This window comes from Pongo pygmaeus, chromosome 1, assembly GCF_028885625.2.
Source record: "Pongo pygmaeus isolate AG05252 chromosome 1, NHGRI_mPonPyg2-v2.0_pri, whole genome shotgun sequence".
NCBI lineage: Eukaryota > Metazoa > Chordata > Mammalia > Primates > Hominidae > Pongo > Pongo pygmaeus.
In genome coordinates, this window is record NC_072373.2 from 183,112,672 (window position 1) to 183,134,691 (window position 22,020).

Genomic DNA, 22,020 nt, shown 5'->3' on the forward strand with positions numbered 1-22,020 from the left:
CCTCAAAGGGCTGCAAAGTCTTAGACATTAGCAAGGAAACTTAAGTCAGTTCAGGGTTTTTCTTGGAAGCTCATCTTGAGAACACATATCATTTTTTTTTCTAATGTCATAGAAATAGCTACTGAGAGTACATATCTTCCAGAAAGCCTTCAAAATAGTAGTGTAAGAACATACCCAAAGCTCACATTCATGGCTTTTTTAAGATTTTACTTTCTCTTTTAATATGTGGTTCTTCAATTAAATGAGGATGCATATGTGGTATGCTGCTTAACTGCTTGATTTCATTGTGTGGAAGGCAATTCTTAGAGTGTATCTGTGCTTATCTAACATTAGGGCTGGCATGTGGGAAAGTATCTGGTAACCTGTCTCTGTAGATGCTTTTCCTTTGGATGGTGTCAAAGGCCAGTGTTCACAAGTCGCATACAGTTACTTCGAAATGTATCATAAATAAAAAATTATATTCTGTAGCTGAAAGAACCTCACCTAGAGAAATGTTCTGATATATTACCCTTGTCTCCCTAAATAAAACAAAATAATTAAAACCTCTTCTCTTACCCTCTTTATTTCAGGAGTACAAAGTCGTGAAGGAAAAGCCTCATTGAAGAAGAGTAACCTAAGAGAAGCAGGTTCTGCTCTGATGAACTCCCATAAAGGCGTTCCCATAAAGGTGTGAGCCTGAGTGATAATCTAGATATGGTACGGTTGACATCAGGTATATGGCGGCAGCCAGAAATTCAACTTTGTCCATCAGCCTCTGCACAACAGGAAAGATGGTGACCTTCCAGGCTTATCTGAGGTCCAAGAGTAACATCACAAACACAGTAACTACACCCAGCCAAAGAAAAGCATACCTGAATCCAAGAGAGTATTAGCACTGGCCTCAGGGATGAGGAAATAAAGGAGTAAGTGATTAGGACCATTGTTTTCCTTTCTCTTTGGTACAAAATAAATGAGCTTCCTTTCTTTCATTAAAAATAAATGTTTACAATTAACGAATACTTAATTTAGCTGAAGCATACAGGTGGGCTAGGGAGAACTGAAATAGAATATATAAGAATGATTAAAGTTAACCAACAGAAGACATTAGAAGGTCTATCTATACCAAAATGTTTTAGAAAAACAAAAAACAAAAACAAAACCTCCTGGAAGGCAGAAAATATATTTTTTTGTTTTGTTTTTTTTGTTTGTTTGAGACGGAGTCTCGCTCTGTCCCCCAGGCTGGCGTGCAGTGGCGCAATCTCAGCTCACTGCAAGCTCCACTCACGGGTTCACGCCATTCTCCTGCCTCAGCCTCCCGAGTAGCTGGGACTACAGGCACCCACCACCATGCCCAGCTACTTTTTTGTATTTTTAGTAGAGACAGGGTTTCACCATATTGGTCAGGCTGGTCTCAAACTCCTGACCTCGTGATCCACCCGCCTCGGCCTCCCAAAGTACTGGGATTACAGGCATGAGCCACCGCGCCCGGCCAGAAAGTGTTTGTAGCACTATTTGCTTGTGCAATTAGTATGTGTTTGAAGATGACAACCAAACCTCCAGGGAGAAGATGCTGACCAGTACTTGCAGCCACTATTATCTCCAGGGACCACTGGAATGTTTGTGAACCACTTAAATTACAAGAGTAAAGCCAAAAGTCCACAAAAAGCCCACATCCTGATATACATTGCTTACTGTCATCTTCCCCCAAAAGAGATAAGTGATTGATGCTGCTAGTAGGTAATGAAATAGACTACTTGTCTCAGTGGAGATTACTTCTTGAAGGAATGGGATAAAATCATGCTTTCTGCTTAAGCCAAAACACAAAAACAGGATGAAAAATTTTCCTGGATCCTGTAAAGCAAAAATAAATTTCTAAGTGCCTCCACAACCATCTGAATGGACCCTTCCTCTAGGCCCAGGGCATTCCAGAGTTCATCTGAAAAACTAGTTTCAGGCCATGATGGGGAGAGCCAGACATGCCTCATTATACCTCTCCTCCCTTTTGAAATTACTGATAGAACACACTCTTAATAAAATAAGCATTTACAGTCTATTTTCTCTGAAGCCTGCTACCTGAAGGCTTCATCTGCATGATAAAACCTTGGTCTCCAACAAACCTTGTATCAACCTAGACATTCCTTTCTATTTATAGTAACTCTTTCAACCAATTGCCAATCAGAAAATCTTTAAATCTGCCTAAGGCTTGGAAGCTTTCCCTACACCTGCTTCCATTTGTCCCACCTTTCTGGACTGAACCATGTATACATCTTACATGTACTGTCTGATGTCTCATGTCTCCCTAAAATGTATAAAACCAAGCTGCACACCGACCACTGTATGCACATGTTCTCAGGATCTCCTAATAAGGGCTGTGTCACAAGCCACTCATCACTCATATTTGGCTTAGAATAAATCTCTTCAAATATTTTACAGAGTTTGACTCTTTGCATCGACAGTCCTGAACCCTGCCTTTGTAGTGTGAGGACCCACATGTTAAATAGGATACTTCTTGATCTTCAATATGCTTAGAGAACAGAAATCTGAACCAACAAATAGCAAAGGCCACAGCACAAAATTTATTGAGATTTACTAAATAATTCATATACATCCAACATCACTGAATGGAAATAACTTAGTTTTTAAAAATAAGCAAGGCTTAAATTGGGGTCTTTCAAAAAACTCAAAAAATTCTTGGTGACTGTATCTTTAACAAATGGAATGACAAAACTAGTTAAGTCAGATTATCTCAATCAACCCCAAAACTCAATGTTGCCAACATGTTTTTCTACTTAAAAGCAAACAAAAAGCAAAGCCTCATAATTTAGTAATTACCATGTTTCTTGGTTTCTGTTCTCAAATGCCACAGAAAGATATCTGATGAACGGAAGCAAAGCACCTAGTCTCATCAGTCTTCTTCAAAACTTTAAGGTTGCTTTCACAATCTCACTATAAATATTTAGATTCCTATCTGACAGATTTCTTCACTTATGTGAGTAGGAATGCTCTTGAAACCTTAGTCTTTACTCTTGCTTCATACTAGAGCTGTTTGATTAAACCACCTCTGTATTTGCTGGCCTGCAACATGAGATAAGAACTCATTCCTATCTCTTCCAAGAAACCAAGATAATCTCAATATGAATTTTAGTGGCCAATATGTTATAGTACTTAGCAATACTTTGTTTTCTAATGGCAAGTATGTTGAAAAATTTATCATTAAGTGAATTTCATAACACATAGAAATAAATGATTCTATTAAAATATAAAAACATCCATTAACTTGTCCTCACTATTTCCAGTGACTTTAAATATCAAATCTAATTATACAAAGACAAAATTATTTGCCCTATTTGACCCTGTGTACCAAATGATGTAAGTGCTGAAAATAAGAAACATTTTAAGATTTTAAATCTCACATTAAGAACCTTGGATACCACTTAGCATTGTGACAGAGGAAAAAAAAGTAAGGCGAAAACAAATTTCTCAGAGATTTTTAAAGGAAGAATTGATGTAAAAGAATATTCCTTTGGACTCTATAGCCTTTTAAAAATCATTTATCTTTCGGTGCTTCAACATGATGCCAAACAAAAATCTACTGAATAAAAATAGCAAGGAAGGGAATCAAACATTTATAAGATATATTTATTATTTTTCTGACCAAAGTGCAATGATTTTTAAGTCTTTTTAAACAAATAACTACGAAAAAAATATTCAAGAAAATAAAATACAAATGGGAAATTTAACTAGATTGATTCTTCTAATTAATCCTAACCTTTTATTAAGTCTAGAAAACAAACAAAAAAAACCTTTGAAGTGTTACTAAAATGCTAACTGAATCATTTTAGCATAAATCTAGCCACATGCATTTCAAGGTTCCACTGCTAGGAATTTTGTTAAGATCAGCTGAATCATGAATAACACTATATAACAGAGTATAAGGAACACAAGCATTAGATGTGATCCTTGCCCCATACCCTTAGATTATGTCAGACTAAAGCTGACAATTCTGCCAGGCTCTGAACCCCTAGTGCCCCCAACCCAAATCTTGTAAGCAAAGAATATGCCCTGTCATACAACTTTGTACAAGTTGTAGTAAAACAAAGCTTAAGTTTTCTCATCTTTCTATAGCAAATGGTCAGTTATTTGATAAACACTAAAATGCTGCTAAGAATCCATTTTGAGTTTGTTTACCAAACACATTGTGCAAGAACTGACTACACAAAAAGTTCCTTTGAAATTTGGTCCACAAATTCACTTAAGGTTGGAAATTTAAAACTTGCAAGAAAAAGAGGAAGCGGGTATCCCTAAATCCTAAAATGTTGTGATTACTAGAGGGATATATACGCGTACTAAAAAGTTTTGCTCACAGAAGGCACAAACTATAAAAGGGATATTCTTTTTGAATTTAAAAAAAACTAGCTGATACCCTTCTTTGTTTAGTGAGCACCATAACTAAGATGAAGTTAAACCTGAATTCACTGTCTACTCCTGTGACCAAAAAAAAGAACATAAAAAATTTACTTTGTTTTACCATGTACTTTCCAGCCACGAATTGAGATGTAGTTATGAAAGATTAAAATTGCCTTAAAAAGGGGTCATGATAGCAGCTATCAAAGCAATATTCAAGCATGATTTCAAGGATGCTTTCAGGTTTAGAATTAGCCTTCCTTGTCAAAAATCTGCACAACTTCATCAAAAACCTGTAAAGGAAAAAGATGATAATTTTAAAAGCAGGTACTGTTAAAATACCATACAGCTAAGTTCTTATTAAAAATAATCAAATTTGGCCGAGCGTGGTGGCTCACATCTGTAATCCCAGCACTTTGGGAGGTCGAGGCGAGCAGATCACTTGAGTTCAGGAGTTCAAGACCAGCCTGGCCAACATGGCAAAACCCGTCTCTACTAAAAATACAAAAATCAGCCAGGTGTGGTGGCGGGCACCTGTAATCCCAGCTACTCAGGAGGCTGAGGCAGGAGAATTACTTGAACCCAGGAGACGGAGGTTGCAGTGAGCTGAGATCACACCATTGCACTCCAGCCTGGGCAACAGAGTGAGACACTGTCTCAAAAAATATATATAAATAAAATAAAATAAAAAATAAAGACTCCATCTCCAAACAGGGTCACACACACAAAACTCAAATTTACATTAATTTTCAAAATGAATCATTTTTCTGAATCACATACTCAGTTTCATCTATTTTACTTTAGACAGTAATATTATATAAATAATACATATAAAATTATGACTATATTACATTCAATTAGTGCTTTTAGGACAAAATATTCTTGAGAGGCTACCAATAATTTGATAAAATATAAACTGAAGTGGCTTATCTTCTTAGTTCTGATTCTAAAACACAGTTTTCTCATGTGTTACCTCACCTCTATACAAAGTGTCAATTAAAGGGATTAAAAAAGATTCCCTGAAACTTCTTCCCCTGGGCCTTTCTTCTCCTGGGCCTTTCTTTTTTATCTTATGACTATAAGAGGATGAAGATTCAGGGAATCGGGGAAAGGGAGGTTAGGTTCCTTAAGAGACACTAGAAATTTTGTTGGGCTTGCAAACCACAATTTAGAGATCACTATGAAAAAAAAAAGAGAAGTGATAAGTCATGGAAACCTTCACCTGTGGTGCTATTTGTTCTGTGGAAGAAGAAAGAAGCCTGGAACTCTTGAGCTAGATGACTTGCCATTCATGTGATCCAACTCCCATTTCTTAAAATACCAGTTTTCTAGTGCTTGGGAGCAAATTTAGAATTCATAAACCACCCATTTCTCATAAAGAACAAGTTTGAAGTTATAAATCTCATTTTGGGTTTTACTCAGAAAGGAAAAAAGCCCTAATTTTTCATTTAGTCCCCAGTGTCTTCTTTTTTTTTTTAAGAGACAGAGTCCCAGTATGTTGCCCAGGCTGGTCTTGAACACCTGTGCTGGGATTACAGGCATGAGTCACCATGCCCAGCTTCCAGTGTCTTGAAAAACTAACTAATCTGTGATAGTATTTCTTTTTTTCCTGCTTACCCCAAAACAAATAATCACATTTTTATTTGACATATTTTTTTAAAGACGGGCTAGGAACACTTACTTCATCAACAGATTTAGAAGCATCTATTTTCTTGACTTTCCCCATTTCTTCATATAAGTCAATAATTGGCTTTGTTGACTGAAGGTAGGTCTGAATTCTGCAAAAGAAGTAAATATTGCAAGGTTCTAGGTATCTATCCTTTCTTCTACATGTTATAGGAGAGCTCACAGAACACTGGATCTGCCCCGACTGATTGACTTAACATCTTAAACAAGCCATTTTACATGTTTAAATGTGACTGTTTTTTTCCTGTACCAAATAGGGCAGGTCTGGGATTGAAGTGGTTGTATATAAAAACTGCCAAGTACCTCTTTTCCAAGCTCTCTCTGTTGTCATCACTCCTACCACTACTCTTTCCCCTCTCAAGACATCGTTCAATACAGATCTAAAAAGAGATACAAAGTTATTAAAAAATGTAGATATGAATTTGCCATTCTTTTAACCTGAAAATAAAACAAGAGTTTAAAGAGATGACCAAAAAAACCCTGAAATAAATGTGTCTAATTCATTAATCAACATGCAAAGTCCTTTTAAATTTAAACATGTGGTTCAATTTATAGAAACTAGGTTAAATAAGTACAGAGCAAAATAAGAATTCATTCATGACTCAGTTTTTCCTGTGTATTTTTTTTCAAACTGTAATAAAAAGATCTGTATGTGTATGGTTCCATCTCAGATATATTATTAACTTATTAGGTATGAATTACATGCCTCAAACTTTGTTTCATTTTTGCCTGCTTTTTGATAATTCCATAAATTTGCAAATATTTGAGTCAACATATTTGCATTTGAATAAAGCATCCTTTGTTAATTGTGAATAAACATTCCTTGTTATAAAGCTGTGGTAACATTCTAAAGTTAACTTTGAAGGGTAAATGAAAACATATTTTTGGGGGTTGGAAGAAGAGAGCTACGTTTTAAAACAATGCAAAAGGCCAGGCATGGTGGCTCATGCCTGCAATCCCAACACTCTGGGAGGCTAAGGCGGGTGGATCACCTGAGGTCAGGAGTTCGAGACCAGCCTGGCCAACATGGCAAAACCCCGTCTCTACTAAAAATACAAAAATTAACTAGGCGTGGTGCGCATGTCTGTAATCCCAGCTACTTGGGAGGCTGAGGCAGGAGAACTGCTTGAACCTGGGAGGTTGCAGTGAGCTGAGATCGTGCCACTGTACTCCAGCCTGGGCAACAGAGTGAGACTCCGTCTCAAAAAAAAATAAAATAAAACAATGCGAAGGCCACAGCAAGTCTCTCCACCAGAGGCACGTTTACAATTCAACCTAAGAACAGCCAGCTTCTTTCAAGGTACTAACTACTTCAGGCTTTTTAATTAAATGATTCTAAGAAATGTAGTTAGTTATTCAAAAGTATGTCTGGCTTCATTATTAGAACTACCAGAAAGAGGCCGGGTGCGGTGGCTCATGCCTGTAATCCCAGCACTTTGGGAGGCTGAGGCGGGCGGATCACGAGGTCAGGAGATCGAGACCATCCTGGCTAACACAGTGAAACCCTGTCTTTACTAAAAATACAAAAAATTAGCCGGGCATGGTGGCGGGCGCCTGTGGTCCCAGCTACTCAGGAGGCTGAGGCAGGCGAATGGCATGAACCCGGGGGGCGGAGCTTGCAGTGAGCCAAGATCATGCCACTGCACTCCAGCCTGGGCGACAGAGCAAGACTCCGTCTCAAAAAAAAAAAACCTACCAGAAAGAAAAGTACATTTTTTTACTTTTTTCAAGATTATTTCACTCTTAAGACAAATCAAGCTATCCTGTACATTTCTTTTTTTTTTCTTTTTTTGAGACAGTCTTGCTCTGTCACCCAGGCTGGAGTGCAGTGGTGCGATCTTGGCTCACTGCAACCTCTGCCTCCCAGGTTCAAGCAATTCTCCTGCCTCAGCCTCCCAAGTAGCTGGGATTATAGGCGTTTGCCACCACGCCAGGCTAATTTTTGTATTTTTAGTAGAGACAGGGTTTCACCATGTTGGCCAGGCCAGTCTTGAACTCCTGACCTAAGGTGATCGCCCACGTTGGCTTACCAAAGTGCAAGGATTACAGGCGTGAGCCACCGCACCCGGCCCTGTATGTTTCTTTAAAACAAAAAGTTTTCCCTACTTCTCAGAAACCTGTTTCTCTTCCAGTAAACAACACCCTAAGGCAAGATACTCTTTGATAATAATGTCTACCTAAGAAAGTAGTTCAGCTTCATTACCTATTATGTATGTCAATTCTTATTTTTTAAAAATCAAAACTCATTCTTGTTATTTTGAAAATAAAGGAAAATTTAGCTCCACAAGGCTGCTAATGCCACAGTTTTTAATACTCCAACAGCAAGACAGTGCTGTTCTGTCCATCCAATCTACCAATTCAAAAAATACTGCTGCCAATATAACATATAAGTAAAAAAATCCTTTGTTTTTTCTAATAGTTGACTAACAGTTGCTTAAAGCCTACGTGGGCAGATGAAGATTTTCATTACCTCATTATTACAGTCAAAAAACAGAACGAAAGATACATCTGCCTTCCCGTCCATGGTCTTGTTCCAACCCTGAAGGTTGTCTTGATTTCTTGGAAACCCATCAATCAAGAATTTATTCTTCTGAGCATTGGCAGCCATTGTCTGATCCATTTCCTAAAGGAAAAAGAAGATTTAGGTTCAATACTACATTAACAAAATGAAATTTCTCAAGCATGGTAGTGTATACATGGGTGTTTGTTTTATTATTATTATTTAAACCATAAGTAAAGGGTGGGGGGTACATAGCAAAAAAAAAAAAAAGAAAGAAAGAAAAAAGACTAGAAGGAAATCTATCAATGTATTAAGATGGTTGCCTCAAGTTGGTGTGGTTATGGGTATGTGCCCCTCTCAAAACCACCTCATTTTATACACACAATTTTTTTCTGTGGTTTCCAAATTTTCTAAAGTTAAGTTTATGTTACTTTCACATACACGTTCACAAAGTTATAAATAAACAATAAGAGCAGCAATAAGAGGAAAACAACCATTAACCATTATCTTTGCTCCAGCAACTGGAGACCCTGTCTTGTGTTCCCTTTGCTCTTCCCAAGTCATTTTGCTGTAGTGGAAAGTATATTACTTCTACAGGTGCTCAACTCTGCTATTCATATAATTCAAGTCCAACAACACAAAGCTTTGGACAAACATAAAAGACCATTAGCATTAATTATTAATGTAGGATAAAATACTTTTTAATGGAAGCTAATTAAACCCAAATGTCACTGGCTGCCCCAAAACAAAGGGAACAAAACAACGCATCCAGAAAGATAGTTAGAGCAAACCATTTCACCGTCCTCTTCCAAGGCGTGAATTTAGGCAGAATGTGGGAATATGTAAATAGGAGATGGAAATCTCTAATCTCCAAATCCTTGCCACTTCAATCACCACAAGATAAGCACAGGAACATGACTGTAATAAACCTTAGAGGAGCCTCTATTCCAAAGTGAACTGACATTCAGTACTCTCCATGTTCAAACTTCTCTGGTTCCTCAAGAACAATGGCTGTCAGGACCCATGATCCCTTTATCTGAGAATTGGTTTTAACCAGCATCTAGCTGCTTCTTTGATATTTGCAAAACTTGAGCAGAATGCTTTCGGGCCTCTGCTATAACCTTTCTACCACAACTATGGTAGTGGAAGATATCTGAAGAAGGCACATCAATATCATACTCATTCAGCATACATTTATTCGAGGCCTACGATCAGGGAACATGAAGAGCAAGGTCATAACTCTTGTCTCTGGGGGGACTCACAGTTGAGTGCATGACAAATACGTATACATACATGTGCTAAGTTCTATAATCAAGTATGCAAAGGATGCTATAATAAAACAAAGAAGTCAGCACAAACTGCAAGGAAACTGCCAGAGAAAGCTTTTCCAAAGAAGTGGCAGTGGAACTGAATCCTGAATAATGAAATGGCACATGTGGGCGGACAGGGATCAATGTCCTCCAGATAGTGGAAACTGGAACTATAAATGAGCAAGCACAACCGCTTCAATGAATCTATAAGCCGGGACAACTGAATCTTAGGATATGTGTGGAGAGTGGTGGGAGATATGACTGGAAAGTAAGCAAGGAGTAAGACTAATGAAGAACTTTGTATGGGATACCAAGGAGTTTGAGTTTTATTCTGGAAGCAATACAGGAACATTTAAGAATTTTAAGCAGTAAAATAACAGGCTCATATTGCCTTTTAGAAAAAAAATCACTCTGACTGCACTGAAGAGGATGAATCAGAAGGGGACAAGGATGGAGTAAAAGCAAAAAGACTAACTAGGAGTCTCTACTGATAGTCTAGGTAAGAAAAAAAGAGGATGTGGCCGGGTGCAGTGGCTCACGCCTGTAATCCCAGTACTTTCAGAGGTGGGTGGATCACGAGGTCAGGAGTTCAAGACCAGCCTAGCCAAGATGGTGAAACCCCGTCTCTATTAAAAATACAAAAATTAGTTGGGCGTGGTGGCTGGCATCTGTAATCCCAGCTACTCGGGAGGCTGAGGCAGAGAATTGCTTGAACCCAGGAGGTGGAGGTTGCAGTGAGCCGAGATCGTGCCACAGCACTCCAGCCTGGGAGACAGAGCAAGACTCTGTCTCAAAAAAAAAAAAAAAAAAAAAAATAGAAAAAAAGAGGATGTGAACTAAGGTGATGACAGAGAAGAGACTAACAGAAGAGGATTAAAAGAAAGATAACTGAAAAGATATGCTCACTGAATGGATTTGGGAAAGTGAGGAAGAGGCAGGAGAATATAGGATGATTCCCAGATTTATGCCTTGAGTAGCTAGGTAGATGGCAGAACCATTAACCAAGACAGGAAGTAAAGGAAAATCACATTTTAGACAATACACTCAGCCTCTGACATGTTGATTTTGAGACACTTGTGAGACATTCAAATAGAGGCCTAGTAGTTAGGTAGTTAAAAATATATGTCTGGAATTCAAAACAAACATTTTGTTTTAGAGCTATAAATAGACTTTAGCAGCATTAGCAGAGTGAAAGCTTTGGGTATGGCTAAAACCATCCAGAAAGAAACATGAAATGAGAGCTGAATAAGACCAAGTATAAAACCCTGAGAAGCATCATGGTTTTGGAAACTTGCAAAAGAAGAATAACTATTAGAGATGATACAGAAATAGCAGTCACTCACTAGGGAGAGAAGAAAAAGAGATGCTGTCATAAAGAACAAAGGAGGAATGATTTTCAAACAGACTGATCAAAGTTAAATACTACAAGAAAAATAATGACAAAAGTATTATTTGATAGAGATCATCATTGGTAACATGCAAGAGCAGCTGCAATGGAGATGGAAACAGAATCTGACTGCAAAGGGTTGAAAAGTAGGGAGTGAAAAAGTAAAAACCATATGCTTTTTCATAATGCTTTCTCTGCTTTATAGAGCAGAGAAAGGACATTAGAAAGAGTGAATGGGGAGAGAGAATTTGTTTATTTTGGAATGGAAGCAGGTTACTCCAACCTCTGAGACAAGAGTTAAGAAAGTGTGTATGAGCCACTTTTCATCCCCAATGTCTTTAGTTCCAAACAGATGCTTACACAGCTCTTTTCCATCAGGCTTTGGCTATTTCTTGTTGTTCCCAATATTGCATTCCTTTTTCTCCCTCACTGTTCTTATATGTGAAAATACCTGTTAATGATTTTAGTTTTAGGAATCTAGAATGAAGAGTTACCTAGTAAATACAGGGTGTTTTTCAGATGTAACATTTATTTATTTATTTATTTATTTATTTTTTGAGGCGGAATCTCACCCTGTTGCCCAGGCTGGAGTACAATGGTGCGATCCCAGCTCACTGCAACCTCTGCCTCCTTGGGTCAAGCAATTCTCCTGCCTCAGCCTCCCGAGTAGCTGGGATTACAGGTGCCTGCCACCACGGCTGGCTAATTTTTTTTTTTTTTTTGTATTTTTAGTAGAGACGGGGTTTCACCATGTTGGCCATGTTGGTCTTGAACTCCTGACCTCGTAATTCACCCACCTTGGTGTCTTAAAGTTCTGGGATTACAGGCGTGAGCCACCATGCCTGGACATTTTTTTTTTTTTTTTTTTTTTTAAGAAACGGAGTTTCGCTCTGTCACCCAGCCTGGAGTGCAGTAGCATGATCTCGGCTCACCAAAACCCCTGCCTCCCAGGTTCACGTGATTCTTCTGCCTCAGCCTCCCAACTAACTGGGATTACAGGTGTGTGCCACCACACTTGGCTAATTTTTATATTTTTTGGTAGAGACGGGGTTTCACCATGTTGGCCAGACTGGTCTCGAACTCCTGACCTCAAGTGATCCCCCTGCCTCGGCCTCCCAAAGTGCTGGGATTACAGGCATGAGCCACTGTGCCCAGCTTCAGATGTGACATATTTTAGTTCTGAAAGCTGTTAAGTCTTAGCATTTCACACTGAAGATGGTGATGCACCAGAAAAGTAGACAACATGGCTGAGCGAACATCAGTGATGAGAGGGACGTGGGTTAAAAAACAGAGAAAGGGCTGGGCGCGGTGTCTCACGCTTGTAATCCCAGCACTTTGGGAGGCCCAAGCGGGCGGATCATGAGGTCAGGAGATGGAGACCATCCTGGCTAACACGGTGAAACCCCGTCTCTACTAAAAATTACACAAAAAATTATCCAGGCGTGATGGCAGACACCTGTAGTCCCAGCTACTTGGGAGGCTGAGACAGGAGAATGGCGTGAACCCGGGAGGCGGAGCTTGCAGTGAGCCGAGTTCGCGCCACTGCACTCCCGCCTGGGCGACAGAGCGAAACTGCGTCTCCCCACCAAAAAAAAAAAAGAAAGAAGAAAGAAAGAGGTTATTTCAAAAAAAAAAAAATTGGGGGCCAGGCACAGTGGCTCACACCTGTAATCCCAGCACTTTGGGAGGCTAAGACAGGCAGATCACGAGGTCAAGAGATTGAGACCATCATGGCCAACATGGTGAAACCCCATCTCTACTAAAAATACAAAAATTTGCTGGGCATGGTGGTGCATACCTGTAGTCCCAGCTACTTGGGAGGCTGAGACAGGAGAATCTCTTGAACCCGGGAGGCAGAGGTTGCAGTGAGCCAAGATCGTGCCACTGCACTCCAGCCTGGTGACAGAGCAAGACTCTATCTCCAAAAAAAAAAAAGAACAAAAAAAAAAGGAAAAAAGGGAGCAGGAGAGGGAGGAAAAAAGATGAAAAGAAATGGAAGAGAATAACTGTCTGAATGTTGGGAAGAAAGGACCAAGTGCACATAAATGGATGTTAAGTTGAGCTATAGGTGATCCTAAATCAAAGCAGAGAATCCTTGCCACTGTCCGCTTTATTCCCAGGTGAAAGCAAGGTTTCCAGTTCTGCCATTCTCAAGCATAACCACCTTCCACAAGCAAGAAATTCAATACGCTGAGCTAGGTGTGGTGGCTCTCTCCTGTAATCCCAGCACTTTGGGAGGCCGAGGTGAGAGGATCACTTGAGCCCAGGAGTTCCAGCCTAGCCTACGCAACATAGCGAGACCCTGTCTCCACAAAAAATAGAAAAAAATTAGCTGGGTGTGGTGGCATGCACCTGTAGTCCCAGCTATTCAGGAGGCTGAGGTGAGAAGATGGCTTAAGCCTGGAAGGTTGAGGCTGCAGTGAGCTGTGATCAGGACACTGCACACCAGCCTGGGTGACAAAGACACTGTCTCAAAACAAAACAAAACAAAACAAAAAACCTCTGATATTTTTCATTACACATACGAAAGGTGGATTTATTTATTTTTATTATTATTGTTGTTTATTTATTTATTTTTGAGAGGAGGTCTCACTATATTTCCCAGGCTGGACTTGAACTTCTGGGGTCAAGCAATCCTTCTGCCTCTGTCTCACAAGCAGCTGGGACTACAGGCATATGCCACCACGCCTGGCTTTTTAAAAAAATTTTTTTGTAGAGATGGGGTTTCACTAGGTTGTCCAGGCTGGTCTTGAATTCCTGGCCTCAAGTGATCCTCTTGCCTTGGCTTCCCAAAGTGCTGGGATCACAAGCATGAGCAACTGCCTGGCCAAAAGGTGAATTTAATTTCTTGTTTCCTCGCTGGTTTGAACTGGTTGGCATTCACACTCCTTACCCTCTTTAATAAACTGATGGTTATCTCAACTGGTACAATCTTTCCTTCTTTAATGTACTTTTCAATAAGTTCACCATACTGTGAATCTGGGTTCTTCCTTTCATCACGAAGCAGCTCTCCTGCAGAAAGGTGTGTGTAGCCATATTTCTGAAAGAAGCACACATAGGAAAAATATCAGAATTCATTCAACCCAGTGGTAGGACTATACTTTTTTTCCTTTGTGTTAATTTCTATATTCTAATTTTTCTACAATAAAGAAGTTTTGCTTGTATATTAAATAATAAAGAAAAATTTAAGATATTTCCCATAATCCAGTTTGCTTAATGGATATCTTTATTCTTCATAGCTATAATGTTCATATAAATATATCCTGGCTGGGCACAGTGGCTCACGCCTGTAATCCCAACATTCTGGGAGGCTGAGGTGGGTGGATCATGAGATCAGGAGTTCTAGACCAGCCTGAACAACATGGTGAAATCCTGTCTCTCTAAAAACACAAAAATTAGCCAGGCATGGTGGTGCATGCCTGTAATCCCAGCTACTCAGGAGGCTGAGACAGAGAATCGCTTGAATCTGGGAGGCGGAGGTTGCAGTGAGCTGAGATCGCGCCACTGCACTCCAGCCTGGGTGACAGAGAGACTCCATCTCAAAAAAAAAAAAAAAATTTTTAAAATTAGCTGGGTATGGTGATTCATGCCTGTAGTCCTAGCTACTTGTAAGGCTGATGCAAAAGGATTGTTTGAGTCTGGGAGTTTAAGGTTGCAGTGAGCCGTGATTGTACCACTGCCCTCCAGCCTGGGTGACAGAGTGAGACATTGTCTCAAAAAATGAAAAAAGAAAAACAAAAAGAAAAGCTTCTTCTTCCACATAAACTTACAAGTTCCTTTTTATTAACTCAAAAGAACCATACAATTGATTTTAAAAATGCTTTTACTCTCAAATATTAAAGACACCAAGACAACTATATTTATCGCTCAGTTACAACAACCATATCATCCCAAATTCTTAAGACTCCCTCAATGGAGTTTTCATTTTATCCAAGTATACAATAAATATGTGATAAATTAAATGTTATCTTTAGCTTTGATGTCAAGATTTGAGGCAGCCCACACTCTCAACCCCCTTTTTAAAGAGTATTTCAATGGCACATTTTACAAAAGCAACTCTTTCAATTACCCAGGTTATGGTTTTCTGTTTTTGGATTACAGAAGCCATATATATTCTTTACTCCTTTTCTCATTCCCGAAATTGCTGGTTAAATTTGTTCTTGCTTACTAAATAGTAAGTTAACAGTAAGGTAGTCAGCAAATGAAAAGAAAACTCTAAATAGTTTATTTGCTGACTATAATTGAGTATAAAGTTTGATGAGAATAAACAAAATCCTAATATCATCCATGTCTCTCTGTCATACAGGACCTTCCATTAAAAGAAATGATCAGGCTGGGCAAGGTAGATCACGCTTGTAATCCTAGCACTTTGGGAGGCTGACACAGAAGGATGACTTGAGCCCAGGAGTTCAAGACCAGCCTAAGCAACACAGACCTCATCTCTATTAAATTTTTTTTTTAAAAGAAAGAAAAAAAGGCTGGGCATGGTGGCTCACGCCTATAATCCCAGCACTTTGGGAGGCCAAGGCGGGTGGATCACCTGAGGTCAGGAGTTTGAGACCAGCCTGGCCAACATGGTGAAACCCCGTCTCTACCAAAAATACAAAAAATTAGCCAGGTGTGGTTGCGGGTGCCTGTAATCCCAGCTACTCAGGAGGCTGAGGCAGGAGAATCACTTGAACCCAGGCAGCAGAAGTTGCAGTGAGCCGAGATCACGCTACTGCACTCCAGCCTGGGCGACAGAGTGAGACTCCATCTCAAATAATAATAATAATTATTATTATTATTATACAGTTTGTCAAAAAGAAAAAACAACCTTACCTGCAAAGTCCAAGGAAACAAAGAATTCAAATGAATATAAAGATGTCAAACCTATACACGTGTCTCATGTTCTCATCCACATTCCATTTTTGTAAATTCTCTATTTACCAGTTTTTTATACTATATTTTTCTTAAAGATTTTGCTAATAATGCTTTCCTATTACCACAGTTGCAGCAACAACAAAAAAGCAACTATCACTTACATATAAGTTATTGTGGTATTTTAGTAACAGCTAGACTTTAAAGAGCATATTTTCAAAGCATTCTGCTGTCATTAAGTAATCACTGAAGCCAGTTTTGAGGAAAGCAAGAATAGATATTTTCCAGTCTTAACCAAAACTTTTTCACATTCTCTGAAATTTCCTTGCAATTAAAACTTAGTGGGTAACTAACAACAGTCTTAAGAGCAACACTCAAAACCACAGCAACTTACAAATACTATAACTACAATTACAATCTAATATTGAACTAAAAATGGTGGCTTTTTTTTGTTGTTGTTCAGACAGGGTCTTGCTCTGTCGCCTAGGCTGGAGCACCATCTCTGCTCACTGCAACCTCTGCTTCCCAGGTTCAAGCAATTTGCGTGCCTCAGCCTCCCAAGTAGCTGGGATTACAGGCGTGCACCACCATGCCTGGCTAATTTCTGTATTTTCAGCAGAGACGGGGTTTTACCATGTTGGCCAGGCTGGTCTCGAACTCCTAACCTCAGGTGATCTGCCCACCTCGGCCCCCCAAAGTGCTGGGATTACAGGCATAAGCCACCATGCCTGGCCTAAACATAGTAATTTTCTAGTGACAAATATATAAACTTAATTCATTTAGAATAAGTGCCTAAAATTTTAATTGAAATTTCTCCTTTAAGAAGTTGAAAAACAATTCAATAACCTTTAGGGATCATGCACTAAGATTTGGAGGGAGAAAAAAGCACCATGTTCACAACAAGTACAAAATGACACTCTATTTTACTACAACTAGGCAAATGTTGACAACTTTATGGGGTCAAATCTCAAACCATCTTGTTCAATTTATCTCATCTTTTTTTTTTTTTTTTTTGAGACAGGGTCTCACTCTGTCACCCAGGTTGGAGTGCAGTGGCACGATCTCAGCTCACTATAACCTCCACCTCCTAGGCTTAAGCAATTCTCCCACCTCAGCCTCCCGAGTAGCTGGGACTAGAGGTACATGCCACTGCATCCAGCTAATTTTTGTACTTTTTGTAGAGATGGGGTTTTGCCGTGTTACCCAGGCTGGTCTCAAACTCCTGGGCTCAAGCAATCCACCTGCCTCAGCTTCTCAAAGTGCTGAGATTACAGGCATGAGCCATCCCAACTGGCCTAATTTATCTCATTTCTTAGCAACTGCGTCTCTCCTAAATTCAGAAAACAACCAAAAAACAAGACAAAAAAAAAACAAAAAAAAAACGATCTTCAGGGTACAAATGATGCACAAATGGCAAGTCCTTGAAGGCAGGAAGAGATCCAGATGACAGGCACTTCCTCCCGTTAATGTGGCAATTAGAAATTGCCACTGAACTGCTACAGAGCTTCTCTTGCATTATAGAGGGAACATAGCAGAGATATTAAATACAAATGTATTTTTAAAGCAACTGAAGTGAATTAAAACTATTGGGTACAGCCAGGTACAGTGGCTCACACCTGTAATTCTAGCGCTTTGGGAAGCCAAGGTGAGAGGATTGCTTGAGGTCAGGAGCTCAAGACCAGCATGCGCAACACAGTGAGCATGTTTCTACAAAAAATAAAAACATTTGCTGGGCAAGGCTGTGTGCACCTGTAGTCCCAGCTACTTAGGAGTTTGAGGCAGGAGGAAAACTTGAGCCCAGGATGTTGTGAGCTATGATCATGCTACTGCCCTCCAGCCTGGGAGACAGAGCAAGACTCTATCTCTAAAAAACAAAACAAAACATATATAAGTTCATATAATGTATAATATATAAAATTACATTTTCATATATTATATATTATACAATTTATATCATATAACTTATGGCATATAATATATAAAATTTATATGTATTATATAATTTATAATATATGTAATATATTATATGATATATGTAATATATTATATGATATATGTAATATATTATATGATATATGTAATATATGATATATGTAATATATTATATGATATATGTAATATAATTTATGATATATGTATTATATAATTTATGATATATGTAATATATAATTTATGATATATGTAATATAATTTATGATATATGTAATATATAATTTATGATATATGTAATATATTATATAATTTATGATATATGTAATATATTATATAATTTATGATATATGTAATATATTATATAATTTATGATATATGTAATATATTATATAATTTATGATATATTATTATATATTAAAAATACAAATATATGGCTGGGCATGGTGGCTCACGCCTGTAATCCCAGCACTTTGGGAGGCTGAGGCGGGTGGATCACCAGGTCAGGAGATCAAGACCATCCTGGCTAACATGGTGAAACCCTGTCTCTAATAAAAATACAAAAAACTAGCCAGGCATGGTGGCAGGCGCCTGTAGTCCTGCTACTCAGGAGGCTGAGGCAGGAGAATGGCGTGAACCCGGGATGCAGAGCTTGCAGTGAGCCGAGATTGCGCCACTGCACGCCAGCCTGGGCGACAGAGCGAGACTCTGTCTCAAACAAACAAACAAAAAAACCAAACCAAACCAAAACAAACAAACAAACAAAAAAACCAAACCAAACCAAAACAAACAAACAAACAAACAAAAAATATATAAAACTATTAGGCGTCCTTCAGATTAACATCTATGAAGCATTGAAGACTAAGGTTATGTTGCATTCTCCATTAAGACTACTAAACCTTAAAATCTTTTTTTTTTTTGGCCATGAACCGATATCTAAAGGCAGATCCTTAAAATCTAAATGCTGGTTATGTGCTGTCAACGATCCACCTTCACCCAAACACCCCAAAATGCTGCAGGTACTATGGGGCGGGGGTCATCCGGATGCACCAGTCTGGTGCCTGCTGCAAACAATAGCTTTAGAGCCCACAACATCCCGGCAACACTTTATGTAAGTCTATTTATCTGTTTCAAAACATTTCTTTTTTTTTTTTTTTTTAAGACAGAATCTCGGTTGATCACCTAGCCGGAATGCAGTGGCGCAATCTTGGCTCACTGCAACCTCTGCCTCCCAGGTTCAAGCGATTCTCCTGCCTCAGCATCCCGAGTAGCTGGGACTATAGGTGCCCGCCACCACGCCTGGCTAATATTTGTATTTTTAGCAGAGATGGGGTTTCACCATGTTGTCCAGGCTGGTCTTGAACTCCTGATCTCATGATCCATCAGCCTCGGCCTCCCAAAGTGTTGGGATTACAGGCGTGAGCCACCGTGCCTGACTGGTTTTGTTTATCTGTTTTTGAGGCGGAGTCTCACTCTGTTGCCCAGGCTGGAGTGCACTGGTGCAATCTCGGCTCACTGCAACCTCCACCTCCAGGGTTCAAGCGATTCTCCTGCCTCAGCCTCCCAAGTAGCTGGTACTACAGGCGCCCACCACTGCACCCGCCACCATGCGCAGCAAATTTTTTTGTATGCTCAGTAGACAGTTTCACCATGTTGGTCAGGCTGGTCTTGAACTCCTGACCTCAAATGATCCGCCCGCCTCGGCCTCCCAAAGTGCTGGGATTACAGGCCTGAGGCACCACACCCGACCTCAAAACAGTTCTAATAGTACTTTTACCAATTACAGACAATCTCTGACTTAGGATGGTTCAATTTAGGATTTTTCGACTTTACAATGGTGTGAAAGCATAGACATTCAGTATGCTCCTCATTTATGATGGGGGTTACCTCCAAATCCTGACCAACATGGAGAAACCCCGTTTCTACTAAAAATACAAAATTAGCCAGGCATGGTGGCGCATGCCTGTAATCCCAGCTATTCAGGAGGCTGAGGCAGGCGAATGGCTTGAACCTGGGAAGCAGAGGTTGTGGTGAGCGGAGATCACGCCATTGCACTCTAGCCTGCACAACAAGAGCCTGACCAACATGGAGAAACCCCATTTCTACTAAAAATACAAAATTAGCCAGGCATGGTGGCGCATGCCTGTAATCCCAGCTATTCAGGAGGCTGAGGCAGGAGAATCGCTTGAACCTGGGAAGCAGAGGTTGTGGTGAGCTGAGATCACGCCATTGCACTCCAGCCTGCGCAACAAGAGCAAAACTCCGTCAAAAAAAAAAAAAAAAAAAAAAGTTATATTTTAAAAGCTTATATCCTAGAAAGGAGAAAAAGGAAGGATATAATCCATTCAATTGTAGACAATTACAACATTTTCCTCAATGTTTTTTCCCTTGTGATCTGAAAGACCAAAATAGACATCCCTTTATCAACTAAGATGGACCCCAAGGTTAAGGAAACAAAAGTTGCTTACAGGTCCGGGGTTCAGGGCCTGGCTGGCATGGCAAATTTCTAAATTCCTATGGCTACAAGAAACAATCACATTCTTGCAAATTATCAGACCCTTCCTAACTCTGATTTACAACCCAGGCCACTATAACTGTGATTGGACAGAGGACCAGCCTCAGAAACATTCTTTTCTGACATGCAGTTGCAGATCTTAAGCCAGTTTCAGCCACTTTATAGAGGCTGCACACAAACTTGTCTTTGTGTCCTATAGTTCGCCCTTTGACATAAAAAGCCAAATTCCACCTTATTTTATTTATGTATTTATTTTTGAGACAGAGTCTCGCTCTGTCGCCCAGGCTGGAGTGCAGTGGCGCAATCTCGGCTCACTGCAACCTCCACCTCCTGGGTTCAAGTGATTCTCCTGTCTCAGCCTCCAGAGTAGCTGGGATTACAGGCGCGTGCCACCACACCCAGCTAAGTTTTGTATTTTTAGTAAAGACAGGGTTTCACCATGTTGGCCTGGATGGTCTCGATCAGTTGACCTCATGATCCGCTGGCCTCGGCCTCCCAAAGTGCTGGGATTACAGGTGTGAGCCACCATGCCCAGCAAGTCCACTTATTTTAATGCTAAAAGCCCACCCCAAAATGAACATGGGATGTATGTTACATATATGTTTACCCATTGCACATGTGCCCAATTCCCCTCATAAATATATATAGCTTTTCTCCCAAACCAGCTTCATATTTAAGACTACTATATAATATTAAGCCATGTGAAGCATAAAACCCAACCTGCCCGTCTCCTCCTCAAAGATGGAACACAATCTATGCCAGGGACTCTCTCCCCAGTATGCAAACTGATATCACCAATACAGCTCTTCTTTCTACTGTGTAGCCATCCTGATGGTCTTTTGGATGACAATATTCATGTAAGAAAACCTTAATTCAGGCAACACTTCAACTTACCGTAAATCCATAAATATTTGCTGTCTACAAAGTGCCAAGCAATGTGCTGACACAGAGGAAGGAAAAGGGTTATATTAACAAAGGATGCAATAGTGACTTGCATCTATAAAGTGACTTGCATCTATAAAATGACTTGAGCCTCACTACTAATTAATAAAGGTAATTGTTCATATTTGCATAACTTAAAGTCTTTATGACTTTAACGACTTGATGATTGTCTGCTTGGGGAAGCTGATTCTTCAGAAGTAATGGCAAGAAAATAGAATAAATAAAACTAAACAGTGAGTCAGAAGCCACTAAAGAGATTGTTTCCTCATCTGTGTAAGGCCTGGATGTCCCTCTAACATTTTACAGATGGCTTCTCAGATAATAGAGGATTATAGTATCTGATTTATATGCCAAATGGACCCTATAGAAAACGTAAACTGGAATTTTCACACTCTAATTTTGTTCTGTAATTGGTCAATTCCAGTATTTTTATTTAATTCAACTCAGCCATTTTGAATCAATTTGCATTCCCTACATTAGAAGGAATGGAAAATGGTCAAAGATGAAG

The 22,020-nt window shown here is 39.5% G+C and overlaps 1 protein-coding gene across 1 annotated transcript in view; it reads right to left on the reverse strand.

The window, feature by feature from the left end:
• Positions 1-2,532: 2,532 nt before the first annotated feature.
• Positions 2,533-22,020, reverse strand: part of CMPK1 (cytidine/uridine monophosphate kinase 1) — a 46,023-nt gene continuing 26,535 nt past the window's right edge. The window contains exons 2-6 of the mRNA XM_054488852.2: positions 14,160-14,306; positions 8,540-8,692; positions 6,373-6,449; positions 6,065-6,161; positions 2,533-4,676 (exon numbers count right to left, since the gene is read on the reverse strand). Coding sequence (XP_054344827.1) covers positions 4,635-4,676; positions 6,065-6,161; positions 6,373-6,449; positions 8,540-8,692; positions 14,160-14,306 — 516 coding nt within the window. The 3' untranslated portion in view covers positions 2,533-4,634. The remainder of the gene's footprint in view (positions 4,677-6,064; positions 6,162-6,372; positions 6,450-8,539; positions 8,693-14,159; positions 14,307-22,020) is intronic.